The 26226-nt window shown below is 43.8% G+C and overlaps 2 protein-coding genes across 2 annotated transcripts in view; one reads left to right on the top strand and one right to left on the bottom strand.

Annotated features, from left to right (window-relative positions):
* Window positions 1-341: 341 nt before the first annotated feature.
* LOC134394983 (melatonin receptor type 1A-like) lies at window positions 342-10987 on the top strand. The gene is made up of 2 exons (XM_063120894.1): window positions 342-525; window positions 10209-10987. Exons 1-2 carry the CDS (start codon window positions 342-344, stop codon window positions 10985-10987), a joined length of 963 nt encoding a protein of 320 aa, XP_062976964.1.
* A 12133-nt stretch (window positions 10988-23120) lies between these two features.
* The window catches only part of LOC134394981 (proton-coupled amino acid transporter 1-like), a 49687-nt gene continuing 46581 nt past the window's right edge, over window positions 23121-26226 (bottom strand). Inside the window, exon 11 of the mRNA XM_063120892.1 lies at window positions 23121-25986. Coding sequence (XP_062976962.1) covers window positions 25727-25986 — 260 coding nt within the window. The 3' untranslated portion in view covers window positions 23121-25726. The remainder of the gene's footprint in view (window positions 25987-26226) is intronic.

Raw genomic sequence — 26226 nt, 5'->3', positions numbered from 1 at the left:
CCTGCCCCGACTTGGAGGCTGGCGCGCAGGGGAGCCTTTCCGACGCCTCGCCTTTCACTGCCGCCGGCGACTTCCTTAGCCCCACCGGCAGGCGCGGCACACCCCTCTCGGCTTCCCCGCCAGGCAGGACTTGAGGACAGCGCAGAGATTAGAGGAGGAGGAGCCCGCCCGGGCCACGTGCCGCGCGCCTGCTGCGAACAAGTCGCTGGCGAACTTCTGCGCTTGCCCCGTCCAGGCCCCGTGCGTAGTTTGGCGCGGCCCAAGACCTCGTGGTTTAGTGTCGCGCTGGAGCCCCGAACCGTCTTCCTGCTCCTGCTCCCACCCCACCCCCATAAGCGAGAATGGAAGAAGACGGGAGTTTGCAGAAGAACCGGTCTGCGAGTTTGGGGACGGAAGAGGGCCTCTATCCCATTTGGGCGGTGACCCTCCTAGCTGTGGTCCTTATTATTACCATTGCCGTGGACATCCTGGGCAACCTTCTGGTGATCCTGTCCGTCTACAAGAACAAGAAGCTGAGGAAAGCAGGTAATGGCAGGCCAAGGACATCCCCCTCTTTCTCTCTCTCCCTCTCTCTCCAGACATCAGACGCTCCCATGATGAATTGACATGGTTTGCTTGCTGCCATTTCTTTGTGCTACCTTGGCTCTTGTCGCTGCCCCTTCCCATTCTCACCGCACTCTGGAGGAACCTCCCCCTCTGGAGTCGAAGCAGAAACAGAATATTGGGTTGGGTAAATTAAGAACGTGTCTGCTGGTGTGAATAGTAGAAGTTCCAGAGAAGTGTCTCCCACCCATCCTGCTGACATACCGTTCTTTGACGTACAGATATGACTACCCAATCAAGACCCAGTATTGATTGGGTAGAAGGGCAACAGGCTAGCACAGGTGCAACTGAGGGCACACACGGCCCTGAAACCAGGCCAGGAGGCAATGTCAGCTCCCTTGAGCATGGGACCCCCCAATAGGTCCCCTGCCTCAGCACGCTTACCTTCTCACCGCGTTGCCACCAGCTGCTCTTGATGGTCCTTCAAGATAGTCCTTCTCATTCTTGCAAAGTGCTTGCGTGCTGGACAGGCAGAAAGCCAGTGAGGAAGCAGGCAGGGGGTATCAGCTGCCCCTCCATCTCCCCACCGCTGTCATCTGGACCAGAACAAGAGGCAAGTGAACGAAGCAGATGGCAGCGGGGAAGAGGAGGAGCAACTCCAGGGCGCTCTTGTCAGCAGGCCCCTGCTGGGCTGTGGGCCCTCGGCAGGAGCCCGACCATGCTGCCCTATATCACCAGCTCTGCTGAGAGGTACTGAATATATTGGCTCCTCGACTCTGGAGGAAGGACTCTGTTCTCTGGGGAGGAGACTTAAGGGAGGAGATCTGACTAATTAGATCTCCTACCTTTTGTTTTGTTTGGCTAATCAACAAGAACAGGGAAGGGTTGCCTTTTGGAAGAGTTTTAACTGATGTAAATCTCCTCACTCACTCTCTGTCTCTCAGGCCGGATCGACACTACTGCTTTAAAGTGCTTTATAACAGTTTTATAGCGCTTTAAAGCAGTTAAAGCGCTTTATAACTGTTATAAAGTGCTTTAAAGCAGTAGTGTAGATCCTGCCTCTCTCTCTCTCTCTCTCTCTCTCTCTCTCTCACTCACTCACACTCACACACCTGCTATTGATTAGGGGTTGTGATGGGGTGGGGAGGAAGGAACAGTAACTGCAGCTGTTCTCCTCACTCTTTAAGTGCTAAGAACAATTAGCTCTCCTATAAAATTTGAATACTAGTAATTATTTCTAATTATGTACATATACTTGCATATGTAAATTGGCATGTGCCAATTCCTGCAATATTTTGTCCTATGGACCTGGCACTGCTCCTGGTTCACAAACTTTGCTACATCATTGGAGGAGTGCATGTCTCAGAATGGGTCTTAGCATTGCCCAAGACTCTGGGTGGATGTTTCACTGTATTTTCACAAAGGTGAATACCCTTCAAACCTTATAGAAAAGGAAGTTGGGCCAGGGTAGAAACACCAGGACTTCCCCTTTTACTGTGAAGTCCTATTAGAAATATGGTAGGCTGCTGAGTGCTTTGCATTATGTAGAATTTACATCTGGAAAAAGGCATGGGAGGAAAGAGTTAAAATTAATTAACCACCAATTAGCAGAACAAAAACGACTGGGAGATGCTAATCATGGTTGCTTTAGCATGGCTATTTTTGTCCTTAGTAGCAGAGCCTAGCCTCAGGTTTTCAAAGGGATCAACTGAAGAACGCAAAGAGCGGAACTGCTATCAGAGTCAACTGAGCTCTACTAAAATAGCTATTGGTCTGGCTTGCTGACCGTGCAATTTTATGCACATTGACTTGGAAGGAGGTCTCACTGGCTGGGTTCAGACGACACAATAAGCAACGGTTGCTTAATTAGGCAACCGTCAGTTGAGTTGCTTATCGTGTCATCTGGCGGGCAACAGACAACTGACGGTTGTCTGAAATAGTCAACAGAGAAACACAATGGGATGCTCCATTGACTATCCCAAAACCCATTGGTTACCATGTTGTCTGGCAGGCTCCACTGATTATTCTCCCTGATCCACAGAGTCACGAGGCAAGAGCAGCAGAAACCCGGCCGCTCTAGCCCTGGTCTAGCTCCATGGGCAAGGAGAAATAATTCTGTGCGGGCAAGCACTTTAGGGCCCCCAATCATCCTGTCAGGGCGCCTGAAATGCTTGCCTGCATGAGAACATGCTGTCCCTAGGTCGCTGATCGTGACACTCCACATGTTGCCAGGGATGTGCATGTCCCAAGCCAGCTTTCACCCCCAGCCGCCCATCTATCTAGAGATCACCTTGAGGGGATCCATCACCTCAGGGCGATCTCCAAATGGATCAGGGGAAGGGGGCAGAGGATGCCTCCCACAGCTGGACATGAAACATCCAAGCACCCATCTGACGACATTGGAGCGGCGCGCAAGGCTCATGGCTGCTACTGTCATGAGCAGCTCTGATCCTTGGGCATCGGCTCTCCCCCCCTTTCGCCTCAGCCGAAGGACCATCTGGATCCAATGACCAAACCTGCCTGCAACTTTAGCACTGGATGGCCCCTCAGCTGAGGTGAAAGGAGAGAAGAGCCGATGGCCAAGGGTCAGAGCTGCTCGTGACAGTAGCACCTACAACCCTTGCACGTCGCTCTATCACCCCGATCTCCATGGCGACAGGGCAGAAACACCAGAAGCTATCCTGTTGCCACAGTTAGGAATGGTTCACACAACATGCTAAGCCATGTTTAGCTCAAAATACTTTACCACTGTGGCTTAGCGTGTCATCAGAACAGGGTCACTCTTGCATTCTAAATCAACACATATTTATACCATTTTGTGTAGAAATTACCTCATAACTGATATTATTTAGCCCCACAGACTTAGTTATCTCATTGTTATTAAACATTCCTAAAAATCAGAACATACAAAAAAAGGCTTATATGTACACTTTTCAGGCTAGATAAGATCAATTTTGAATTATACCTTTGAAAAGATATCTCCTTACTCAAAATTGGGTAATTAAACCTAAGTCTATATTTTTTTCTAGACTTCTGGATATCAGGGTGCATTGTTTTTTTAAATGTATTCCTTCCACACTTTTTTTTGCTCATTAATTAATAAGTGAAAAGTTTAAGTACACTTTTGACCTGGAATAATACAGTCTCACAGCTGTTCATTTCTCGGGTAACTGTTTGGCCAAAGTGATAGAGCTTGAAATCAGCATTTTCTCTTTGGATATCTTAAGTTGACCATAATTTTTAATGCCAGTTACTCAGAATCCATCGTGAACCTGTTTGTGAACCTGTATCTTCCCATTTACTCCTTTTTATTTACGTTTTTAGATTCTTAATTATTTATTATTGTTTTGCGTTTGCATTTCATCAGATATATTGTTTTAAGTAAGGTGGATCAACATTTTTTCAGTAGCTTCCCCAGTAAATCCAATAAAGCAGAACCAAAAATCCTAAAAATCCAGGACAGTCTCCTGAGGGAGGAAATCTTGCAAGCATCTCTCCCCTTTCCTGGCAATGAAAATTCAATTATAATTAACATGACATGCTTTTTCATGACATCCCAAATCAGCTGTTCAAGGCAGCTCCTCAGGCTCTAAAATGTGTGTGTGAGTTTGTCTTTAAAGGACCTTCCTAAAGACACCCCATTTGTAAAAAGATATATGGACAGAGGAGAGGAGGGCATTTGATTTCAGAAAAAAAACTCAGAAAGATTCAAGGGAGGCAGCTGTAGGGGAAGCACATGTGGACAAAAAGCCAGCTAGTCCAGTGGATAGAGGCAACAGAGATCATCAGGGCTCCTGTACCTTTATTTATTTATTACATTTCTATACTGCCCAATAGCCGGAGCTCTCTGGGCGGTTCACAAAAATTATTTCAGCAAGTGTCATTTCCCTCTAGTTTCATGAAAAGCTAGATCTTACAAATAACTTTCTGTACAGTGGACTCCTGTCCATGAAAGTTTATTATGCAACTGTATGTTTGTGAGGCTTTAAGGTGCTACAATTCATTGTGGCTTTTGAACATGAAGGAGCAAGAAGCCCCTGGCCTCCTACATCTATTCACCTTTCTCTAGCTTAGTGCAAATCCCTGATACCAAGGAAGACCATGCACCCACCAGAATCTGGCTGCATGGATCATGGCAAAAGCAGATGCATTCCAGAAAGAGGGCTGCAGAGCCAAGGAGCTCCAGACATGCTCCAGCAAGCCATGGCAAGCTGTACACTCATACATTTGACCTTGCCCCAAATTCAGACATTGCCCTTCATTCAAGCCCTTTCTGCAAGCAAACCCACATCTGTTTTCCCTCAAATTAAGAGGCCAGGACCAGCTTGGAGGAAGCAACAGATGAGGAAGACCTCTGGCAGTCCATTTGGTATGTGAGCAGCATCTGCACCGGCTTTTCCTCTTGTCAGGGCCTTGCTGCTTAGGGCACAAGTGCAATTGCCTAGTAGTAATTGGTTGGGCAAGTCTCTGCAAAGTCAGGCACACTCTGAGAAAGCAAGATGACAGTGGTGCTGTTAGGTAACTTCGTTCTGTGGAAGAAAGGGCATAGCTCAGAAGATCTGGGGCCCATACCCAGATCGGCCCTCCTCTAATACCCCCATGTGTCAACAACATGCAGTGAAAATGCTGAAGGGAACCCATATTTGCTAGTGTGGTGTAACGACTAAGGTGTTGGACTGGGAGTCAGGAGATACGGGTTCTAGGCCCCACTCGGCCATGGAAACCCACTGGGCGACTTTGGGCCAGTCACAGACTCTCAGCCCAACCCTCACAGGGTTGTTGTGAAGATAAAATGGAGAGGAGGAGGAGGAGGATTATGTACGCTGCCTTAGGTTCCTTGGAGGAAAAAAAGGTGTGACATAAATGCAATAATAAATAATGTCCCCATCGGAAACTAAGCTACGGTAATTTCCAAGGGGATAGCTGTGATTTGCACCATTTTGGAACCAGACAAGGCAGCATGTGTTGTAAACAGCCAGTGGTATTCTGCCACTGAATAGCATTGGCTGGGCAGCTGCCACAGGAGAAGGCCATTGCTCTTGTGGCCTTCCCAGAGGTGCCTGGTTGGCCAGTGTGGGAAAACGAATGCTGGACTGTGGTCTGATCCAGCAGGGCTCTTCTGATGATTCAAATGCCTTTCAAAGGACTCTTCTCTTTCTGAATGCAAAGCTATCCTGCCCTTGAAGTGGCTGGGAATGAAATACATGCAGCCGGAGGAAGGAGCATGGTGTTTTGCTAGAGCTTCATTTTGGCTCTGGCGCATAAGGCACAATGGAGAAGCTAAAGGAATTAAACAACAAGAATGAATTACTCAGTAGTGTCTCTGTACAGCTTCTTCTGATCTGTGTAACACTTAATCCCTTTAACTGCAAGGGCCTGGATAAAATAGTCCAGTCTTCTGAGCATCTGAGTCATAACGGCGGTCCTTTTTGTGCTTACACAATTTTAACTTTGAGCAGTAATATCTCAAGCGTACTTCAGCTCAAGCTCTCAGAAGAGTTTTGCATTCGTCACATATTACCTTGAAGTAGATTACTCAATTGAAGATTTTTTTTTTTCAGCCTGAGGATAGCGCTGTCTCTGCAGCATCCTTTTGCGTTCCCTGCTTATTTTGCTTTTGCAAGTGCACGACCAAGGAGGCTGTTGGGAACAAACAGCCTATTGAAATTTGCCATGCTAACAGCAGCTGCGCTTCTGTTTGGGGATTGCTGCTGGTTTTGTCTGCCTGAAAGCAACTGGAGTGCTTGTGGTGTTTCTCATGCAAAGTAGCACAAAACAGACACTGTGTCTGAGCGCTCCGTAGGCGAGGGGTCGTTGAAAACACACTGGAGGACGAGCTCTGAAGTTATTGATGAGATCCATAGCTGGAACTGTTAAGTCCATCCTATAAAGCCTAGGACATTTATTAGGGTGACCATATGAAAAGGAGGACCGGGCTCCTGTATCTTTAAGGTTGTATAGAAAAAGGGATTTCAGCAGGTGTCCTTGGTATGCATGCAGCACCTGGAGAAATTTTATTTATTAATTATTTATTGCATTTGTATACCGCCCCATAGCCGAAGCTCTCTGGGCAGTTCACATAACATAAAAACACTTAAAAACAATATACAAAAATTAAAAAACACAAAAACATCTAAAACCACTATAACAACTTTAAAAATGATGAGCCAAAAACCAGATCCAGGGTCATTATGTATTGCTAAATGCCTGGGAGAAGAGAAAAGTCTCGACCGCTTCATCACGACAGTTAAAGCTGCAGGAGCCCTGCCCTCTTTTGTATCTGGTCACTCTAGCGATACTAGAGGGCAGGGCTCCTGCAGCTTTAACTGTTGTGACAAAGAGGGAATTTCACCAGGTGCTGCATGCATAGCAAATGACACCTGCTGAAATCCCCTTTTCTATGCAACTGTTAAAGATACAGGAGCCCCGTCCTCTTTTTCATACGGTCACTCTAACATTTATGCATTTTACGAGTAATGACATTCAGCTCAAATCCCTGGGAAAACTGATCTGTACTATTGCTTTTCAGAGATGCAGGGCATTAACATTTCTTCCTACTGCATTTAATAGTAGGCCTGTGGCTTAAAATGAGGGACTCAGGCCACTTAGTGCATTTTGGAGATTTAGAGTTAGGTCAATCACTTGAGTTTCTACAGTAAGTTTGGATAATTAAAGAATCACATTTGGAAAGCCTAATTTCCTATCTTATTCCTCAATTGAAAGGCACAAGAACAACCATTGGGCAAAAACCTAAAGATGGGGGTTACCATCTTAGTTCTGCTGTGGATTCTCCGTGTGGTCTCAGAAGTTATTTGCCTCAGTCCAGCAAGGGAAATGCATGCACAGAACCAGGGATTCGCTTGCTGGATTGGGGACCTTGTATGCAGAGCAGATGCAGCTATGGATCTAGAGGCAAATTATCCAGTGGGATCCTGTGCTGCATGGTATGGATAGAAAATAAACATTCTTATCATATTTCAGTGAGGACAGGATTATTTATTTACAGTATTTTTACCCCACTCTTCAGCCTAAAAAGGTTCTCAGAGCTGCTTACAAAGACTAAATAATTTATTATTACTACTAATAATATGAATCCCCACTTGTTATTTGAGCCACTAATTATACACAATACCTTGTTACATTCATCTATCTTTGAAGAGGGGCCATTACTTGCCCTTCCATCAGAAAAATAAGAGATTCCCTCGCATTGCTAGACATCTCCTGGTTTGAAGACCTGGTACCCATCATAATTTGTGGTGTGGCTCAGTCCTATCCAGTACCACCAAACGACCATGTTACTGCTGTACTGCAGTGTTGGAACCCGCCAACGCTGATGTGTGGTTGCTGGTGATGGGAAGCCATTGCACACAGAAGAAGAAACCTATCCATTGTGGTGGGGCCGTCCTCTGCTACAAACGTCTTACGAATGCAGTCCCAGGCAGCTATACTAGCAAACTTATTTCTGCCTGCAGAGTTGTTAAGAGGATGCAAGGGTCACCTCCATTAAAAAGCCTCATAAGATAATTCAACGAATGGCTTTTCATAGCCACCAATAATGACAAGGAGCCCACCTCTCTTTCGCTTTCTGCTTGCCCACTTGTGTGCAAGTTCCGGGGCCCTACTATTGAAACTGTTTGGATATAGATGCCAGGCAGCCAGAACAAGAGAGAAGACATGATTCAATACAATGAGAATTTACTGGCACGACAAGTTATTAAGTAAGATTTGATTTCACGCATCCCGCTGGAAACCATGTGAAAGACAAGGGTAGGGGTAGGGTATTGGAGAAAATGACCATATATGGTCAGAGAAATGGACCCATCTAGTCCAAAAGTATGTCTCCACTCTTCTCCAGTATTAGAGAGAGTTCAAGAGATCAGATGATTCTGCATTAAGCCATATTTTGGAGTTTGCTTCCAATGTATGGGAATTAGAGGTTTGGCGACCACTTTTCATTACAATGTATGAGAGTAAGAGGCATGGCGACCCCTTTGGCTAACAGCCACTGATGGATGCTCTCCTCCAAATGTCTCTAACATCATGTTAGCTCCCCCCATTTTTAAAAAAATGTTTTAGGTCAGCTGCCTTTGATTCTCTTATGGGGCAGACTGACAGCTCTTTCGTTGTTCTATCACTTCTTACATGCAAGTTAGGAATGTTGGATGCTTCTGCTACATTCTTCTTTGCTGGGATTGGCAATGCATCCCCTTTGGGTGTTAGATTAGATTTTCTTGGCATATCCAGCTTCAGAAGCTGTGGTGGCAGAGGGTGAGATGAGGGGGACTAGTGCTGAGTTGAGCTAGTTCCTGTCCAATCCTAGAAAACATCCTAAACAATATGAAAAGACTTTCCTCTCCACAATCACCATGGGCATCATAGTGTCAAACTTTTCATCTCACCTTTCCTCCTCCAGCCCGAAAGAGTGATTTGCTGTCCATCCTGTACTTCAAAAGACTGTTCCCAAAGAGTCTGTCCTCAGGCCTATAGAGATCACTGGTGCTTTATTACCCATCACAGCTGTCTATCAAACACAGTTCTAAGCTGTAATCACTAAATCTTAGGTAAGCCACCCAGAGAGCTTCCGCTATGGGGTGGTATACAAATGCAATAAATAATAATAATAAAGAAAAAAGTCCACCCCCTGCTTGCATTGGAATTGGTTGTGCTAGGTAAGAAGAGCACATTGTTTTCTCATGGCCTGCTGATGATGCCCAAGATGCCTACCCACCCTCCCTAATTCTCACTTCATGCCGAGGCATAACAACTGTGGACATGTGGGGAAATTGGGCTCCCTGCATGGCCTCTTCTCCAGCATGCAATTTGCAGTAGATCGGAAAGGATTTCTGACTCACAGTTGTTTAACAGTAGCACAAAAAAATAATAAAAATGACTCAACATAACCCACCATAGCTTCTCCTGCTGAAATGAAGAATGCTTCAGGTAACCAGAAGTGGAATTCGTTTTGTGAAAGGACTGTCAGCTCCATTCAGTTCTAGTACTCAAAACCAAATTCCTGGGCTTAGAATTCTTTAATTCAAACTGTGTTTTTTGGTGAATTCTTAGGGTTCTACTCTCAGTAGATTCCACAGGTCTGATGTCTGCCCAGCCTGGCTCTGTAGGTTGGCCACTAAATGAACGAAAAAACACAAGTGTCAAGAGTGGGCCTCAGGGGTTATAGCAAAGAAAGGACAATGAAAGCATGCCTGAATTTATCTGTCATCTTCACTGTAATATTATCTCAATATTTCAGAGAATTTCACCTTACTATGTCTATGTCAGCACTATGACACCACTGTTATGCTTAGCTAAAAGCTGAAGTATAATGGCACAGAGAGGAGTGAAGGATGTGTTTGTGTGCGCTGTGTGCAAGGAAGACCTCCCAAGTGTTCTACGGGCTTCCCGTAGAACGGATCTTTCTGTCCCACACATCTGGAACAGATTAATCACAGCTTATGAATGATGGGGGGCCATCATGGAATCCATCCCCTTCTCCTGCAGTGAAACAAAAACACACGTCATTTGAGACACAGACAAGAACTATATTTATCAAAAGCTGGCACTAGTAGGATTTGGGCGAGCAGGGTGGGGTGCGGGCAAGCTACTGCTTGTTTATAATCAGCAATTACATCTCAAATGCCTTTAATTGTTCAACTTTTACATTCCAGGGAACGCCTTTGTGGTCAGCCTGGCTGTCGCAGATTTACTGGTGGCTTTGTACCCCTACCCACTGGCCCTGATCGCCATTTTCCACGACGAATGGGTCATGGGCTACCTCCACTGCCAGGTCAGTGGTTTTCTGATGGGCATGAGCGTCATTGGCTCTATCTTTAACATCACCGGCATTGCCATTAACCGCTACTGCTACATTTGCCACAGCTTGAAGTACGACAGGCTCTTCTCCCTCCACAACACCCTCTGCTACGTGGGGCTCGTTTGGGCCCTGACCTTGCTGGCCATCATGCCAAACCTCTTTGTGGACTCCCTGAAGTACGATCCGCGGGTGTATTCTTGCACTTTTGCCCAGTCCGTCAGCTCCCTTTACACTATCATGGTGGTGATGGTACATTTCTTCTTGCCTATCACCATTGTCAGCTACTGCTACCTGAGGATCTGGGTCCTGGTGCTCCAGGTACGGCGGCGAGTCAAGCCAGACATCCGACCCAGAGTTAAGCCCCACGACTTCCGGAACTTCCTGACCATGTTTATGGTCTTTGTACTCTTTGCTGTCTGCTGGGCACCGCTAAACTTCATTGGTTTTATGGTGGCACTGAAACCAACGTTGGATTCTACCATACCGGAATGGCTCTTTACCGCCAGCTACTTTATGGCCTACTTTAACAGCTGTTTGAATGCCGTGATTTATGGAGCGCTGAATCACAATTTCAGAAAGGAGTACAAGAGAATCATACTAACTCTGTGCCAGCTAATATGTCGAGCGGACTAAAATAAATCCACCGGCTCCAAATGGGCTAAAAAGGTTGGATTTGATCTCATAACCACGTGAGGAGAACTGAGAACACCATACCATAACACAGTTGCTGCAACAGGGTGTTAGATGGCTTGCCACAGTTTAATCTCTCTGAATACAAGGAGGTTTGAGAGTAGCACTTTAAGGCATAATTGACATAGCAAACAATGACTTCCATAGCTTCTCATTCCCCCAGTTTCTCTCATCAGAAAAATCACATCAGTAACGGATAGAGCTGAGCCAAATAATTCTTAGCAAGTGAAGTGTTTTATTCTGTGAAATGCTCTCCAACCTCTTGTGGTTTTCGGTGCTCGACTCCCGAAGTCCCACTGAGTTTGAGATTACTTTTGAGAAGATATCTGCTATGACCAAAATGGCTTTTGTTAAATGAATTCTTGGCACCATGGCTGGGCTAAATCTGAAGACTTGCACCCAGTGGCCCTGTGATGGATTACCTCAGGCCCAGGGGTGAAATTTGGCTTTCCTGGAGTCAGTCCCTCTAGGGGCTCATCTACCAAGCAAGATATTCCACTATGAAAGCAGTAAATAAAGGCAGGAGCCACACAACTGTTTTATTGCAGTATTGAAGTGCACTGACAACTGTTGGGGCCCATTAACACATTCCATATACTGCTTTCATATCACTTTCATAATGTTATATCCTGCTTGGTGTAGATGTGTCAATGGGCCCCAGCAGTTGCTAGCGCACTTCAGTACCACTATAAAGCAGTAGTGTGGCTCCTGCCTTTTATATACCGCTTTCATACTGCTTTCATAGTGGAATATCCTGCTTGTGTAGATGAGCCCCAATCCATCATTTGGTGCTTTCCTGGTTTTTGTGTAGTCCCCCGCCCCCATCCAGAAAGATTAAAATGCCACTCCTAAGGCTTAGGAGCTAAATGTTTGGCTCCATCCTTTTGCCTTGGGCCTCACCTACACCTGGAATGTGGCCCTCGGGATCTTCTCCGGAATTGAATTTGGCCCTCGAGCTGAAAGAAGTTCCTGACCCCAACTGGATATGGATCAGCCGTGCTGGTGGGCAGATGCCGGCTGGCTGAGAGAAAGAAACGAGAATGTGTCAACCAAACAAATGACGGGCGGTGCCATTTAAAAGTCTGTCTGCCCAGGCGTGCATCTGTGAGCCCAAGAATGTACACACAGCTGTGTCATTATGTGATTATTTTTTTTGAATCACAGTGAATTAATTGATACCGCTTGTGTTGGGTCCAGATGGCTTCCAAGAGAGGAAGGGAACCCCCCCCACACACACACACACATATTTCTCTACTTCCCCCCATGCCACAGATCATGCCATTCAGCAGTGGCTCCTGACTCTGTATAGCATTTTAAGGGGCTGGAGGGGCTGCTGTTAGGAGGGGAAGTAGGGAAGTCCACTTCCACCAGCACAGTTGATCCAGCTCAAACCTGGATCCAATCTCTCTTCAGAAAATATTCTTTAATGTCCTCTTGACATGTGCAATTCACTTGGGTTACCATCTTTTGATATTTTTCTTTTGGGGTGCATGAACACTATAAAGTGAGCACAAACCATGAAAAAGGAACATGAAAATAGTCGTTATATGAGTCGGTGAGGAACTTCTTGATCGGGCTAAATATGATAGGAGATTTAGGACAGATAAAAGGAAGTACTTTGTCACATCATGCACAGTTAAACTATGGAATTCACTTCCATAAGATGAAGTGATGGCCACCACTTTGAATGGCTTTAAGAGAAGATTTTGTTCTGACTTTATACTGTTAGTTTTACCCTACCCAGTGCCTGTTTGGTGCATTCTCTTCCCCTCCTTATTGTTTTATTATGGTTTTATTAGAATGTAAGCCTATGCGGCAGGGTCTCACTATTTACTGTTTTACTCTGTACAGCACCATGTACATTGATGGTGCTATATAAATAAATAATAATATAATATATAATAATAATATTAGACAAATTCATGGAGGATAAGATTATCAATGGCTACTAGACCTGATGGCTATATGCTACCTCCAGTATCAGAGGCAGCATGCCTATGTACACCAGTTGCTGAGGAACACGGGTGGGAGTTGCTGTTGCACTCATGTCCTGCTTGTGGGCTTCCCGTGTGCAACTGGTTGGCAACTGTTTAAACAGAATGTTGGACGAGATAGACCCTTGGTGTGATCCAGCACAGCTCTTCTTATGTTATTTACTTTAGGTACAGTCAGATTCGAAAGTTCAGTGAGGGCACGTGATTTTCCACATTGAAAAATACAACTGCAGAGATCCAATTATTGTTGTCTGAGTAGAATGTAAGAGTGCTCATGCTGGATGAGACCAAATGGCCAACCAGGGCCTATGGGAAGGGATAGCACCCTTCCACTTATACTGGATGCAGTATAGGGCAGCCATTGATACCCTTTGGTTCCAAAGGCAATAAGCACCTCCTCTGCCTGTTTTTGGTCAGAAGTGAAAGTAGGAAGAAGACTGTACCCTTCCAGGCCATGCACAAATTAACTACCCACCCTTCCACTGCTTATATTTGTCCTGGAGAAGAGATAGCCCAAGCAAACCTGGGTACAGAGTGGGCTGGGGTTTTGGAGGATCTGCCTTACCAGGTCCAGCAGTGTGCTCTTTCCAGTTCATTGCCCATGCTTGGCGCCAAGCTTAACCAAGGATATGGACTGTCCTACTTGGATATTCAGAAGCTCTTGAGCTTCAGCCTTAGTCTCTTCCATCTTTCCATTTGTGCTGTGTAGAGCACTAGTCTATCTCCAAAAAAAAAAAGGGGGGGTGAGGGTTGTGTGATACTGCAATTAAACACAATTTCTTAGTGAACTATGACATTTAAAAATAACCAAAGAATTTTGCTTTTGAAGAAACCATCTCAATGAGCTTCACATTCACTTCCAAAGGAGTTGATGGTCAGTGGTGAAGGCTATTGAGATGAATGGTCAGTGATGATGGAAAACCATCATATGAAAAATTCAAAGGCAATTTACAATTGACCTGGGTCCCATATAAAAAGTTAAAGTTCACATTTAATGATCCTAAGCATAATGGCTTGTCAAAAGCCAAGTTCAAATGTTACTTGTGAACTTGACAGGATTTGGTGGAGCCTTATTCAGGATCTGAAATATTTTTGAGCAGAAGGTTCAGAAATCCGGTATAAATTGCAGGGAGTCACATCTTCACAAGTTTCCAGAATGATAGAAGAGCATGCCAAAAATAGTCAGGGCCAAGTTTCTATGGGATGTCTTCAGCAAGCAACCATGGTGCAACAAGTAATACGAACTTCTGCAGTTGATACAGTTTATGTGGCAGACCTAATATGGATCAGAGTGCAATAAAAAAGAAATCAGAGGGTGTTGTGTACAACACACTGAAAGTCTGTTTCAAGGAGGAGGGAGCAGGGTAAATATGGGCTGTTTGCTTGGACCCATCTGCTTTCTGCCCTATACAATTCAATCCTTAAAAATATAAACACAAAGTCATTCTAGGATTGCTTTTCCAGGAGAGGAAGCAGAAATTCTTGCATGTCATCTCATCACACCAAAGAATTTGCTATCTTTTAAGGAGTAGAAGGAGTGCAGAGCAAAAGCAGACAACCCAATGCCCACCAGAAGTTTTGGAGTACAAATTCCATCAGCCGCAGCCATCATAAGGAGGAAAGGGAGTGGATAAATAAATAAATAATAGGAGTTGTAATCCAAAACTTCTGGATGTGTGTGTACTAGGTTGCATATCCTGACGGAAGTTAACTGCCTCTACATCCAATATTAAGATTGTTTGTCTTATCTATAACACATATTTAATCATAAAAAACTGCTGGTATAAAAGACCAGAAGATAAGGCTATCTATCACACCTTGGTCCAAACTCCACAAACCCAGGAAATTAGAAACTAAGGATAATGCTTTATATTATTATTATTATTATTATTATTATTATTATTATTATTATTATTAATGAATGAGACAAAACAGTCCTTCAGCACTACACCAAGATTTCCACAAGCAGGCATTATACAAGATTTGTGAGTTTACTTTTTAATACAAGGTGTTTGGTTGCATTAGACTGGGTTTGGAGTCAAAGAAAAATATTCTTTACCGCATTGAGATTTCCACCAGCACACATACTGTAGGAGCAACCCATGGTTGCTTTGGATCCTGAGATGCTTAGTGAAGATAAAACAGTTTTGGTGCTAAGGTGTTGTAGTTTGAAAGAACTGTTAAGTGGAAGGCTTAAACACCCTCTTCCAGCACACTGCTTGCTTGTTTCAAATATCATCTTCCCAACATCACTTAATTCCAAAAACAATGTGTGGGTTCAGGTTTGTGAGCTCAAACTAGTTAAATGAAGTGTTTGAAGCTTGCAACATAATAGCAGTATGGTCCAAACTCTTAGAAAAAAGGAAAGGAGCACTGTGTGTGTATGGGGGGCAGATCTCTTCCAAGGAGAGATCTGAAGACCAGGTTATCATGGATCTAGAGGACAGTTGAAAGAGATCTCTCTTAGAACCCAGAGTGTAGAACTCAGCAATGTCCAGGTAGGGAAATTTATCCAGATAGTGTAGAAAATGTTTTAAAATGAAAAGTGCTGTGAAGCCCAACCTTCACCAGTGAGGAAAAGCAAATAGGGAGTGAAAACTACACCAAGCTGCTCAGGTGCCTGGCTGCTATAGTGTATTTACAAGAGACATGTACACTGATGGTGCTATATAAATAAATAATAATAATAATAATATGCACAAAATGGTTGCAAACACCTTTTCAGAAACACTTGTGTGACTAAGAGGTCCCCCCTTTCTTTTTGTTAACTGCTCCTTCTCACTCAATCTTTAATCGATCTTCCTGAAATTTAAATTCCTGAAATATAAAATAGGCATTTCTTTCTGGCATGCACAGTTTTCAGGAAGATTGGTGAAACACTTTCAGTTTTAGTAAGGTTATAACAACCTACCCACTCTGATTTCCATTTAGCCTTATAGAATCTTTATTTGACTGATCACCTTATCTGTTATAGGCACTATTGTGCCTCCTGTACTCACTGGAAGGGATATAGAAAACCTCCTTCCACCACCATAATTTCCTCCCTCTCTGACTTCATTTCCTCAATGATCTGGATTATTAGTTTTTAATCCCTATCTTTCCTTTTAAATGCTCAGGGCAACTAACAACATTCAATTACAAACAAATCACTGGTGTGCAAGGTCCCCAAAAGTCTTGACATCAAAAACCCTGACATATGAGTAGGCCTGGCGTTGTAGCCCTAAACGTGTCCATTGGTGATCAAAGAGCCCAGGTACAGAAGCGAGAGCTCATACAAAACCTATAAGATTGGATGGTTGGCCTCAAATGTTAGACGGTTCTCAGGGCACACCTGGATGGAACATTGGAATAGGTATGGATTTAACACATCCACAAAATTCTGTGTTACAAACATATGGAGGTGCCGATAGTATGTTGATCTTCCGTATATCCATCAGTCTCCATACCTCTAAAAACTGGCTTTATTAAAACAGGAGAACATTACCTTAGGGATTCCTCACATGAAGTATCCAGATGCATAAAAGGACCAGATTCCTGTACCTTTAATGGTAATATAAAAGAAGACATTACTGCTGGTGGTGTTTGTTGCTCAAGGCTGTGGAAAAGGTGGCAATATCTGCAGGCATGGGAGAAAAAAATCTGTAATTTTCTCACATTTAAACAGCACACTAATTATGTCAGCAAAGTTTTTCCTCACAGTTAAAAAAATACCCTTTATTCTCACTGACCATTTCAAAATGCCAGACTACAGTCTGAGTAATACAAATATTTTCAATACAAGGACATGAAGAATTTTGGCACTGGTTACTTGCAAGCTTTGATTAGCACAGATGCAGAAAATTACTATCTAAATATCCAACGAAAGCCAAAAAATAGTTGCTTTTTTAAAAAAATTGGAGCTAAGCAGGAATTGCAATCCAAGAGAGCACAAATTGGGATGCCTCAACTGAAATCCATTTAATATGGCTTGATTTTCAAAGATTGGAGTAATCAAATCTTTCTGAAAAGCTGGGGACTTAAGCAAAGCATTCAGACCTGGTCCACACAACACAGCCAGGTCATCAAGGGTCATGTGCAGCCACTGTTTTTAATATGCAACACCAGATTGATTGGCAATTGCACCATGTGCAAACCTGGCTATTGTGGGTTTTTCAAAGGTTAAACAAACTTCACCCTTGATTAGAAGAATTATGTGTGAGTTTTTTTAACCCTCCAATAGCCCATGATGGTTGGGTTTGCACAACATGGCACGACATCTTATCATCCAGATCAGGGATTGTGTACTGAAAATGGGAGTTACACACCCCAAACACATTGTGGGTTAACTAACCTACAATAGGTTAACTAACATACAGTGAGCCAGCCATGTTGAGCGAACCAGCCTTGTAACAAACCTGAAGTATCCAAAGACACTGCTTGGATTCTTGGCATGACATCCTATGCACACTTGACTGAGCGTGAACACAGGGGGACTCCTTAGTAAATGTGCATAGGACTGCTCTGTATATGCCTTTCCATACTATTTTTCATGTGGATTTTTATCTCTGGCATGATACTTGTCCTAGCATCATATCACATCAGTGTATAATGGCTAGCAGTGATGGGGAGAAGGAAGATTTGCTGTGTCTATGTTTGATAGAAGAGTGGAATTATGCTAAATTCACAAGGTCGTCATAAACAGAACAGGATTACATTGAGGTATCAGCTGTACATGTACTAGCATGACCATATGAAAAGGGGGACAGGGCTCCTGCATCTTTAACAGTTGTATTGAAAGTGGAATTTCAGCAGGTGTCATTTGAATGCATGCAGCACCTGGTGATATTCCTGCTTCACCACAATTAAAACTGCAGGAGCCTTGCCCTCTTTTGTATCTGGTCACTCTAGTATAGCTCCTGCAGCTTTAATTGTGGTGATGAAGAGGAAATTTCACCAGGTGCTACATGCAATCAAATGACACCGGCTGAAATTCCCTTCTCCATTCAACTGTTAACGATGCAGGAGCCCTGTCCTCCTTTCCATATGGTCCCCTTAAACGGTTTGCCCTCTCACTGTTGTTGCCTCCAGCTCCTTTTGCACCTCCGCCTCTTTCTCATCCTTGCTACTGCTTCCTTGGCAAGCAGACAGCCAATGAGCAAATAGGCCGTGTCATTTCCTGTTCCTCCTCCTGATTGCCGTTGTGGTCTGGGCCAGAATGAAAGGAATGTGAATGCAACATAGGAACTTAAGAAGCTGTGTTATACTGAGTCGGACCTTGGGTCCATCTAGCCTAGTGTTGTCGACACTGACTGGCAGTGGCTCCTCAGGGTTCCTGGCAGGTTTCTTTCCTTGCCCTACCTGGAGAAGCTGGGGATCGAAGTGGGGGTGTTCTGCATGCAAAGCAGGTGTTCTATCATACTGAGCAATGCTGTCACTTCAAACACGCAGGTTGCAATGGTGAAGAGGAAGAGCAAATCCAGGAGCCTCTTGTCCGTGGGCCCTCGGCAGCTGCCCCATCACGCCTACCTTTGATGCCACCCTTGTTACAGGGAAGAAACCAGATTTCCAATAGATAGTATATTCAGGTTTGGGTATTGCTTGGCAGCATAACCAAAATGGGAGCACTTGAGGGAAGGTGGTTTGGTCCTCTGCAACACATGAAGGACAACTGGGATTGATTTATTTTGGTTCTATAAGCTGATCGCCTTGCAGGGCTGTACTGTTGTTCCTGGCACCATTAATAGACGATGAAGGTGGGCAATGATGCCGCTCTACTGAAACTAGCAAAGTGCCCCCTGGTGGCCATAAAATGAATGGATTTCCACTCGTCAATGTGGGAGCAGCACGCTTGTGATGCTGATTCATTAGGCTGCCAAGATCAGCTTTTAGCTTCTCAGAGATGTAGTCATTAGACCCTGGAATCTGGCTCCAAGTCAGCTGAATTCATTTTCCGCATAAAAAAATAAAAATCAATTGGAGTTTTTTCTCATGTCCCCTTTTAAAAAAAAACTACCTCAAACTGCAGAGTCCAGTTTCCACACACACCGCCCCCCCCCAAAGGATCTCTTGTTCCCCAGGGTGGGGTGGGGATTATTTCATTCCATTCCCACAAGAACCGTATGAGGTAGGTTAGGCTGACATCGATTTCGCTTTTCAGGTAAGTGGGAAAAAGGCAAATACTATCACTCTTACTGAAGTTTCTAAACTGCACTTTAAAAAGAATTTCCAGGGTGGTTTACATAGAAAGAGAACACAGTATCCACTACTGCTGCTGCACTCGTCAGACCCGCTGCTTGTGCAACGGGAACAATAGTTTCCCACAGTGATCCTGAAAATGAGTGGAAACAGCTCCGCTGCCCTGCCCTGTTTCAGAAATGAGCCATTTGCTTGTTTCCAGTCACTACAGGATATGCTAGCTTCCCATTGCGATAGCAGTGAGTTCCACCAGCGTGAAGTTAGCTTTCCATACTGCCTATGGGGTTGGGTGCAGGCTGAGTCATGTTTAGAGAAGACTCATTCAAATCAATGGGACAAGTTAGATGAAATCAATGCTATGTCTAACTTGTCCCATTGATTCCAATAGGCCTAGATCCAACCTATAAATAGTAACCACTACTATGAGTGAGGGGGAATGTACATACAAACACCATTCCATTTCTCTCACACACACTCATACAAATAGCAGACGTATGTTGTCAATAAAGGCAATGGATACCCCAAAGTACTAGGGATAGCAACATCTTCAAAAAGCTATCAGTTGGGTCAAATGTGATGGAGAGGCCTTCTGTTTTCTCATATAAGAGGCCAAGACTAGTCACTCCTTCAGACAGAAGGTACAAATCCTGTTTGATCTCATAACCTACCCAGCACCCCCCCTTCCACATACAATGCTTCTGTTTCACATCATCGCTATTGTGCCAATCTCAAAATTGGGTTTCCAATTCACAGTCCTGGCATATTCTAGTTTCACGGACTATTGGCCACCGATGCCGTGTTCTGCATTCTTAATGGGAGATCATAGAGGAACATAGGAGCAAGAGATCAATTCCAGCTGTAAGTTGCTGCAGCCCCCTCTCCAGAGTGTGTGAAGTGGTTAAGGAGAACCCAATTAAGAGACTTCTGCTCTTGGCAATCATACTATGGTACAGCTCACATGACATTTCACAGCACTAAATTTTGTGAGGTAGTCAGAAGTGCTTTTTTTACGGGCGATGTCACATTTTGTAAGACAAAGTGAAAGTCACGGAGCAAAATTAGCCACAGCTGTAGTTCAGACATCTCTTTAATGTTTATCCTTTTTTGGATGGGTATATACAAGCCACATACAAGCAATCAAAAAACTGTTCCAAATAAAGTTATTGCGGAACCTTATAATATGGTAAAAAATAGACTTTATTGAATAAAATATCCAGTAAAGTACATGATTCAGATACAGCACCGTCACACACAACATAGTTCTTCCACGGGGTATGCGCCGTAGGAGCAATACAAAGTATTTGCTGGCGATATACAAATTTAGGCACAAATAAATACACACAAATTGATTTAAGGTCTATATATCTAAACACACAGACACACAGACACCTTTGCCTGTGTTCTAAGTTGCCTCTTCTAAATCTGTTTTCTGGATAATTGTATTCATTTCCTTCTGTTTTTTGTGTTTGTTAAAATTAATATATTCCCAAATTTAACTTGTCCTAAAATTTGTTTGCTCGATTGCACACCATATATACATATGTAAAAGATGACAACATACACAGCAAAGCTCCTTTAAGCAGTACTGACATTTCTATGCTCTCCTCTAGCAAATCACAGAAAAAGGTCCGAAGCTGCAAATCTAGAGTAACTTTGTAAGATTTCAAACAAATCCCCAAAACTGGATCTACGCATACAGCAGGGTTTTCCCCATGATCTTCTATGGGGAAGCAAATAAATGTGTGTCAATATTTTGTGTCTATGCACAGAGCTGAATACTACCCTTTTGGGGCTCCTTCTAGGAGCCATTATTGGGGACCCTGGCCAGCAATTCCCCTCCCATAGAAGATCCAAGTTTCATCTGGATATTGCATGCATCTACCTCACACGCATAGTCACTGCTGTTCCACAAATTAAATTCAATACATTTGGTTTAGGATTGAAATGCCCTTTTATCCATTTTCAAAGCCAGGAACGATCTAGTGACACAGATGGTCCTCATGGAAAGAGTCTGTAGTTGTAAGATCAGTCTAGTGTCTCAACTAGACAACAGAGATTTCATAACAAAGAGTAATTGCTCAAAAAATGGCAAACATTGTTTCTTCCTTCTCTGTATTTAATGGCAAGCTGCTGGAAATGTATTAATAGGGCAAACATATGGCACTCAGCCCCTTGACGAAGTTGCCCGTTTGTGTTCCACGCAGGAGAAAACAGCCAGGCCACTGTTTATCTCAGACTTCCCCAGCCTGGTGCCCCCAAATGTGATGAACTACCCATGCAGATAGGATTATGGGAGTTGTAGTACAACACATTTGGAGGGCACCAAATCAAGGAAGGCTGATTTATTTGAATATTTTGAAAAAAAAAGATTTCATTACCCATATATGTCCAAAGACCACCATATAAACCAGGCAACATTAACAAGACTACACAGATTAAATCATCCGCCGCCACCCTAGTGACACATTAGAATTAGCAGTAATCCTGATATTGATAATATATACATGTGTTTTTATCCCCCATTAAAAAATCATGGATGAATCAAGCAAAACCATTATTCCCACTGAGAGACGTACTGCAACTAGTGTTAAATCAGAAAAATAAGTGATTAGAGAACCACTTCAAAAGGCAGATTGAGACAACTACCGAGAAGTAATGGTAAACTTTCATTAGTGTTTGTAAATGCAGTGGTACTGACTGTGTAATTGCTATTAGCAGTGCCAAGCCTTATGGGAGCAACAGGAAATTAACACTGGCACCTCCTTGCCATAGAAGGAGGAAATCCTTGCAAAGCTTTCAACATGAGGAAATTCTATGGAATCAAAGACCTTCTGACCAATTTTGACCTTCAAGATGCAAATATCTTTTCCTCCTCCTTCAATAGACCATATTTAAGAGCATGTGCAAAATTGGCTTTACGGCACTCATTAACTGAAACAATGGATGAACTGCAGAGCTAAATGAAGACAAAACAGGGTTCTGTAATGACCGTTGCAACCCCCAGCATCCCCAGCCCTTAAGTCCCCCTTGTTCCTGCATCCATTGCTTTGCTTTTCAGTCATCTCTCACAGGGCACAGGGGCTAGCCCTCATACAATCACTTATCCCATAACAAGTCAAGATAGAATGGTAGCAAGGAAGTAAGGGACTCTACAAGTGTAAGCATGGATTATGGGCAACTACTACTTCTAATATGCGTGACACTCAGAAACACTTTCGAAAGGGAGATTACTAATCTAAGAAGATTTCATTTTGTCTACTCTAACTCTCATTTAAAGCTGTGCGATCATTCTATAATCTTAAAATTATGTGCCAGCACCACAGAATTGAAACATCTACCTACTAATAAAGTAGGGCTCTGCTAAGTACCCATAGGTTGGGTATTCCCGAACTCAGTGAGCAAAACTCAAGTAATTTCAACTAGTGTTTCAGCATTAAGTAGCTTGAGGCAGTATTCTGAATTCAGCTACTTTTTTCTCACGTACCTGTAAACATCCTGCATCCCTCACTATAGGAAGAGAAGAGACATATGTTTCCAGTCTAAACCTGAGGCACTCTTCAGGGGAAAGAATTCCTTTGCATTTTTATGAGGATGAGAAGGGAAACTGGAAGCTAACCTGCACAGGGTGACCGTATGAAAAGGAGGGCAGGGCTCCTGCATGTTTAGCAGTTGTATAGAAAAGGGAATTTCAGCAGGTGTCATTGGTATGCATGCAGCACCTGGTGAAATTCCCTCTACATCACAAAAGTCAAAGCTGCAGGAGCCCTGCCCTCTTATGTATCTGGCCACATTAGGCAGGGCACCTGCAGCTTTAACTGTTGTGATAAAGAGGGAATTTCACCAGGTGCTGCATGTATACCAATGACCCCTGCTGAAATTCCCTTTTCTATACAAGTGCTAAACATGCAGGAGCCCTGCCCTCCTTTTCACATGGTCACCCTAGGTAACCTGCATTTCTCTGACAACAGTATCAATAGCATTAGGAAGTGGAGAGAAGTCAATAAAGCATCATGATTACATATTTAAAGCCAGGATATATCATATTTAAATAAAAAATTAAAGCAGTTCTCAGATCACTGTTACATTTGAGTAACACTAAGTGTTTATACAAACACTGGAGTGCCATCTTTGAAAAACCATCTGTGGGTACTCACGAAATCCCTCACCCCTAACCTCATTCTGTGGCTATAGGAAGTCAGAGAGTGGGCTTCACACCTGCGCTGCTTGAGTACTCTAAAAGAGAAAAGCTCTCGCTACAATATGCACCATACCTTCATCTGTTTAGTTGAGAAACTGTCAGTGCAATCCTATTCATGCCTACTCAAAAGTAAGCCCCATTGAATTCAACAGCGCTACTTCCAGGTAAATGTGTATGGGGTTGTAGTCTAAGCCTGCTGCTTGGAAGCCTCAGCTACTTGGATAAAAGCACTCGTTACCGTAATGCAATCTGAATGTGTTCCAGCTTTAGAAACTGGAAAAAGTTATATTAAAAAAAATGATTGGTTAATTCATGCCATAACACAAATTAAAATATTCCTAGGAGCAAAACTTAAATAACCTTGGTTTGTTTGCGCTATGAAGGGCTTCTTAAAACATTACAGCTGTGATCCTATGCAAATGTATGTGGAAGTAGGTTCTGCTGAACTCTATGGGAGTTACTTCTGAGTAAAACATGCTTAGGGTTGCGCTGTAAATGTTATCTTCGGGTTTCATAAGTAACACATGCAAAGTCTTATATTTTAGGCAAAATAAGACAGTTCTTGGTCAAAGCAAGCTGGCACGTTCCATTTGGCTTATCAGTACAATCTCACTTCATAGGACCCCACCCAGTGGCACATAAGTGGGCCAGCCACATGTGAATCAGGATTTCTGCTTGCTCTCCTCCCAATGCACAATCTCCAAACCTGCTCCGGAGGGTCTCCCAACCCTCCAGAGTAGATCTGGAGGCACGCCGGGGGGGGGGGGGGGGGCAGAGGCAGCCACAGTGGGAGGGAAGGAATTTGTTCTGCCAGCAGTTTCCATTCCTCTGGTGGACTGACAGCACTGGATACAACCTATCACCTATGTCAGCAGGAAAGTGACAAAATAATATAGCAGCGGGCAGGAAAAGTGCAAAGGTTTCTTTAAAAAGTAAGGACCTTCATGTGCACACAGAACCATTTTATTCATTTATTTTCCTTGATTGGTTAGCTTTTCTGGGTCTCTTCCCATATGACATTTGACCCAACAAATGTAGTAAAAAACCCACAAGTACTCATCATATGTGAGGATTGCACACTTGAATTTTAGAGCATTTACACATCTTGAAGAGCCATGTGCATTGCTAGAACGCTCCCAGTATGTGCACATGAGCCAGAAGTGAGATAGAAAACTTCCCATGGCTTCGTGCCCTTGTGTTTTTCTTGTCGACGTGTGCGTGTTCATGTAAAATGCCCCTGTTTACACTCAAGTTTGCTTCTTAATGGGTTATGACCAGGGCACAGCATCAACCGCTTTGATTTCTATACGTTTTCTCTGGTCGTTGCTGCCCACTGGTTCAAAATTTATGTTAAGTGAATGCCCGCTGTCACTCCCATTGCAAAAGAATTCACAAGAGAGAGAGGATGGCCTGCATCTTACGGCTGACCTTCCGCCATTGCAACTGTACAACCATAAATAAAATCACCTCTCTGTAAAACTGCTTCCATATCCCATGCACAAATCTTACACATACCTTAATCTCAGCGTACTCAGTATCAACTCTGCCATGAGGTCAAGCGGCGAAAGTGCTGGACTCAGCAACACAAAACTGCTTTCACGCCATCTTTTGCCTACAGTCCGACTGATATCCGAGGATACGATGTGCAACTGATCATAACGTTCTGTGTTGCCTGAGCTTGCTTATGACTCTGTCACTATTAGCAAAATGCAGAGAAGGGCAGAGGAGCAAAGAAGGACTGGTAGGACTAAAGAATGGCATCTATTGGTTTTTTTAAATAATAATAATAATAAAAATGATAGCAGGCTTCCATTTGCCTCTCCCCCATTCTGCGCTTGCTGCCATTCCCAAGGCATACGCCGCTTTCACTAATAAATATTTCACATGGAGGAATTTACAGAACTCAGATCTACCGTTCAAGCTTGATGCAAGCCGTCAGACAGAAGTGCTTCAGATCTCAAGATGGTGGCGGCTGCGCTCGTCGTGTAAGGGCTGGGAAGCTGACACTCAAAGGGCTTCATCAGAACAGCTTTTGAGGAGTACAGGGATACTTAATTCCCCACACATTCATTGCTCTGGATCCAGAAGGATGTCGCATGTGCTTAAATCAACACCAAACGTGAACCCAAAGGAGTACAGATAAAGATCCAGCCCCTGTCTTTTCCCATTTCAGCCTCGCCCTTGTATCTGCAAAATAAATACGTCTGGGAAGCAAGAAGGAGCAACGAGGCACTGCAGTTGCTCCCAGAAAAAAATCAAGATTCAAACAAGCTGCCTAAAGATTCCATCACCATGAAGACGTGACAGGTTAAAATGTCACTGTGAGGCACTGGTGGCATTGGAAACAACTGGGACAATGAGTTGCCAGAGAGACTCGTAGGTCCCCACCACAAATCCAGCACAACCTATGAAGCTGATAAGGAGATCTTTGGCGATGGCGAGCGGGTGCATGCCCTCGGAGTAGTAGGTGGCAATCTCCAGGAGGGGTGGGAGGATCAGGGCCAGGGCGCTGCTGCTAATCGAACCCACCAGAGAGATCACAATGTCCAGTCGCGGAATCAGGATTGCCAGCGTACCTGAGAGGCAAGGAGAAGAAGGGAAGGAGAAAACAAAAACTTCGTTATGGCCGGCATCTAATGAAGAAGACTGATTTTAAGCCGAACAAACTATTGCAAAAGTTTGCTACCAACTTAACATAGTGTTTCTTTATTTCATTTTCAGTTCAAAGCACTGAACTTTTTAAGTTCCAGAAGTGGAGTCTCTACTGGGACGGATCGTAACTCGGTGGTAGAGGATGAAATGTAGGGCCTTGCACA

Source organism: Elgaria multicarinata, chromosome 3, assembly GCF_023053635.1.
Source record: "Elgaria multicarinata webbii isolate HBS135686 ecotype San Diego chromosome 3, rElgMul1.1.pri, whole genome shotgun sequence".
Taxonomy (NCBI): Eukaryota; Metazoa; Chordata; class Lepidosauria; order Squamata; family Anguidae; genus Elgaria; species Elgaria multicarinata.
Note: the sequence above shows the minus strand (reverse complement) of the source record. Positions and strands in the feature narration are given on the sequence as shown.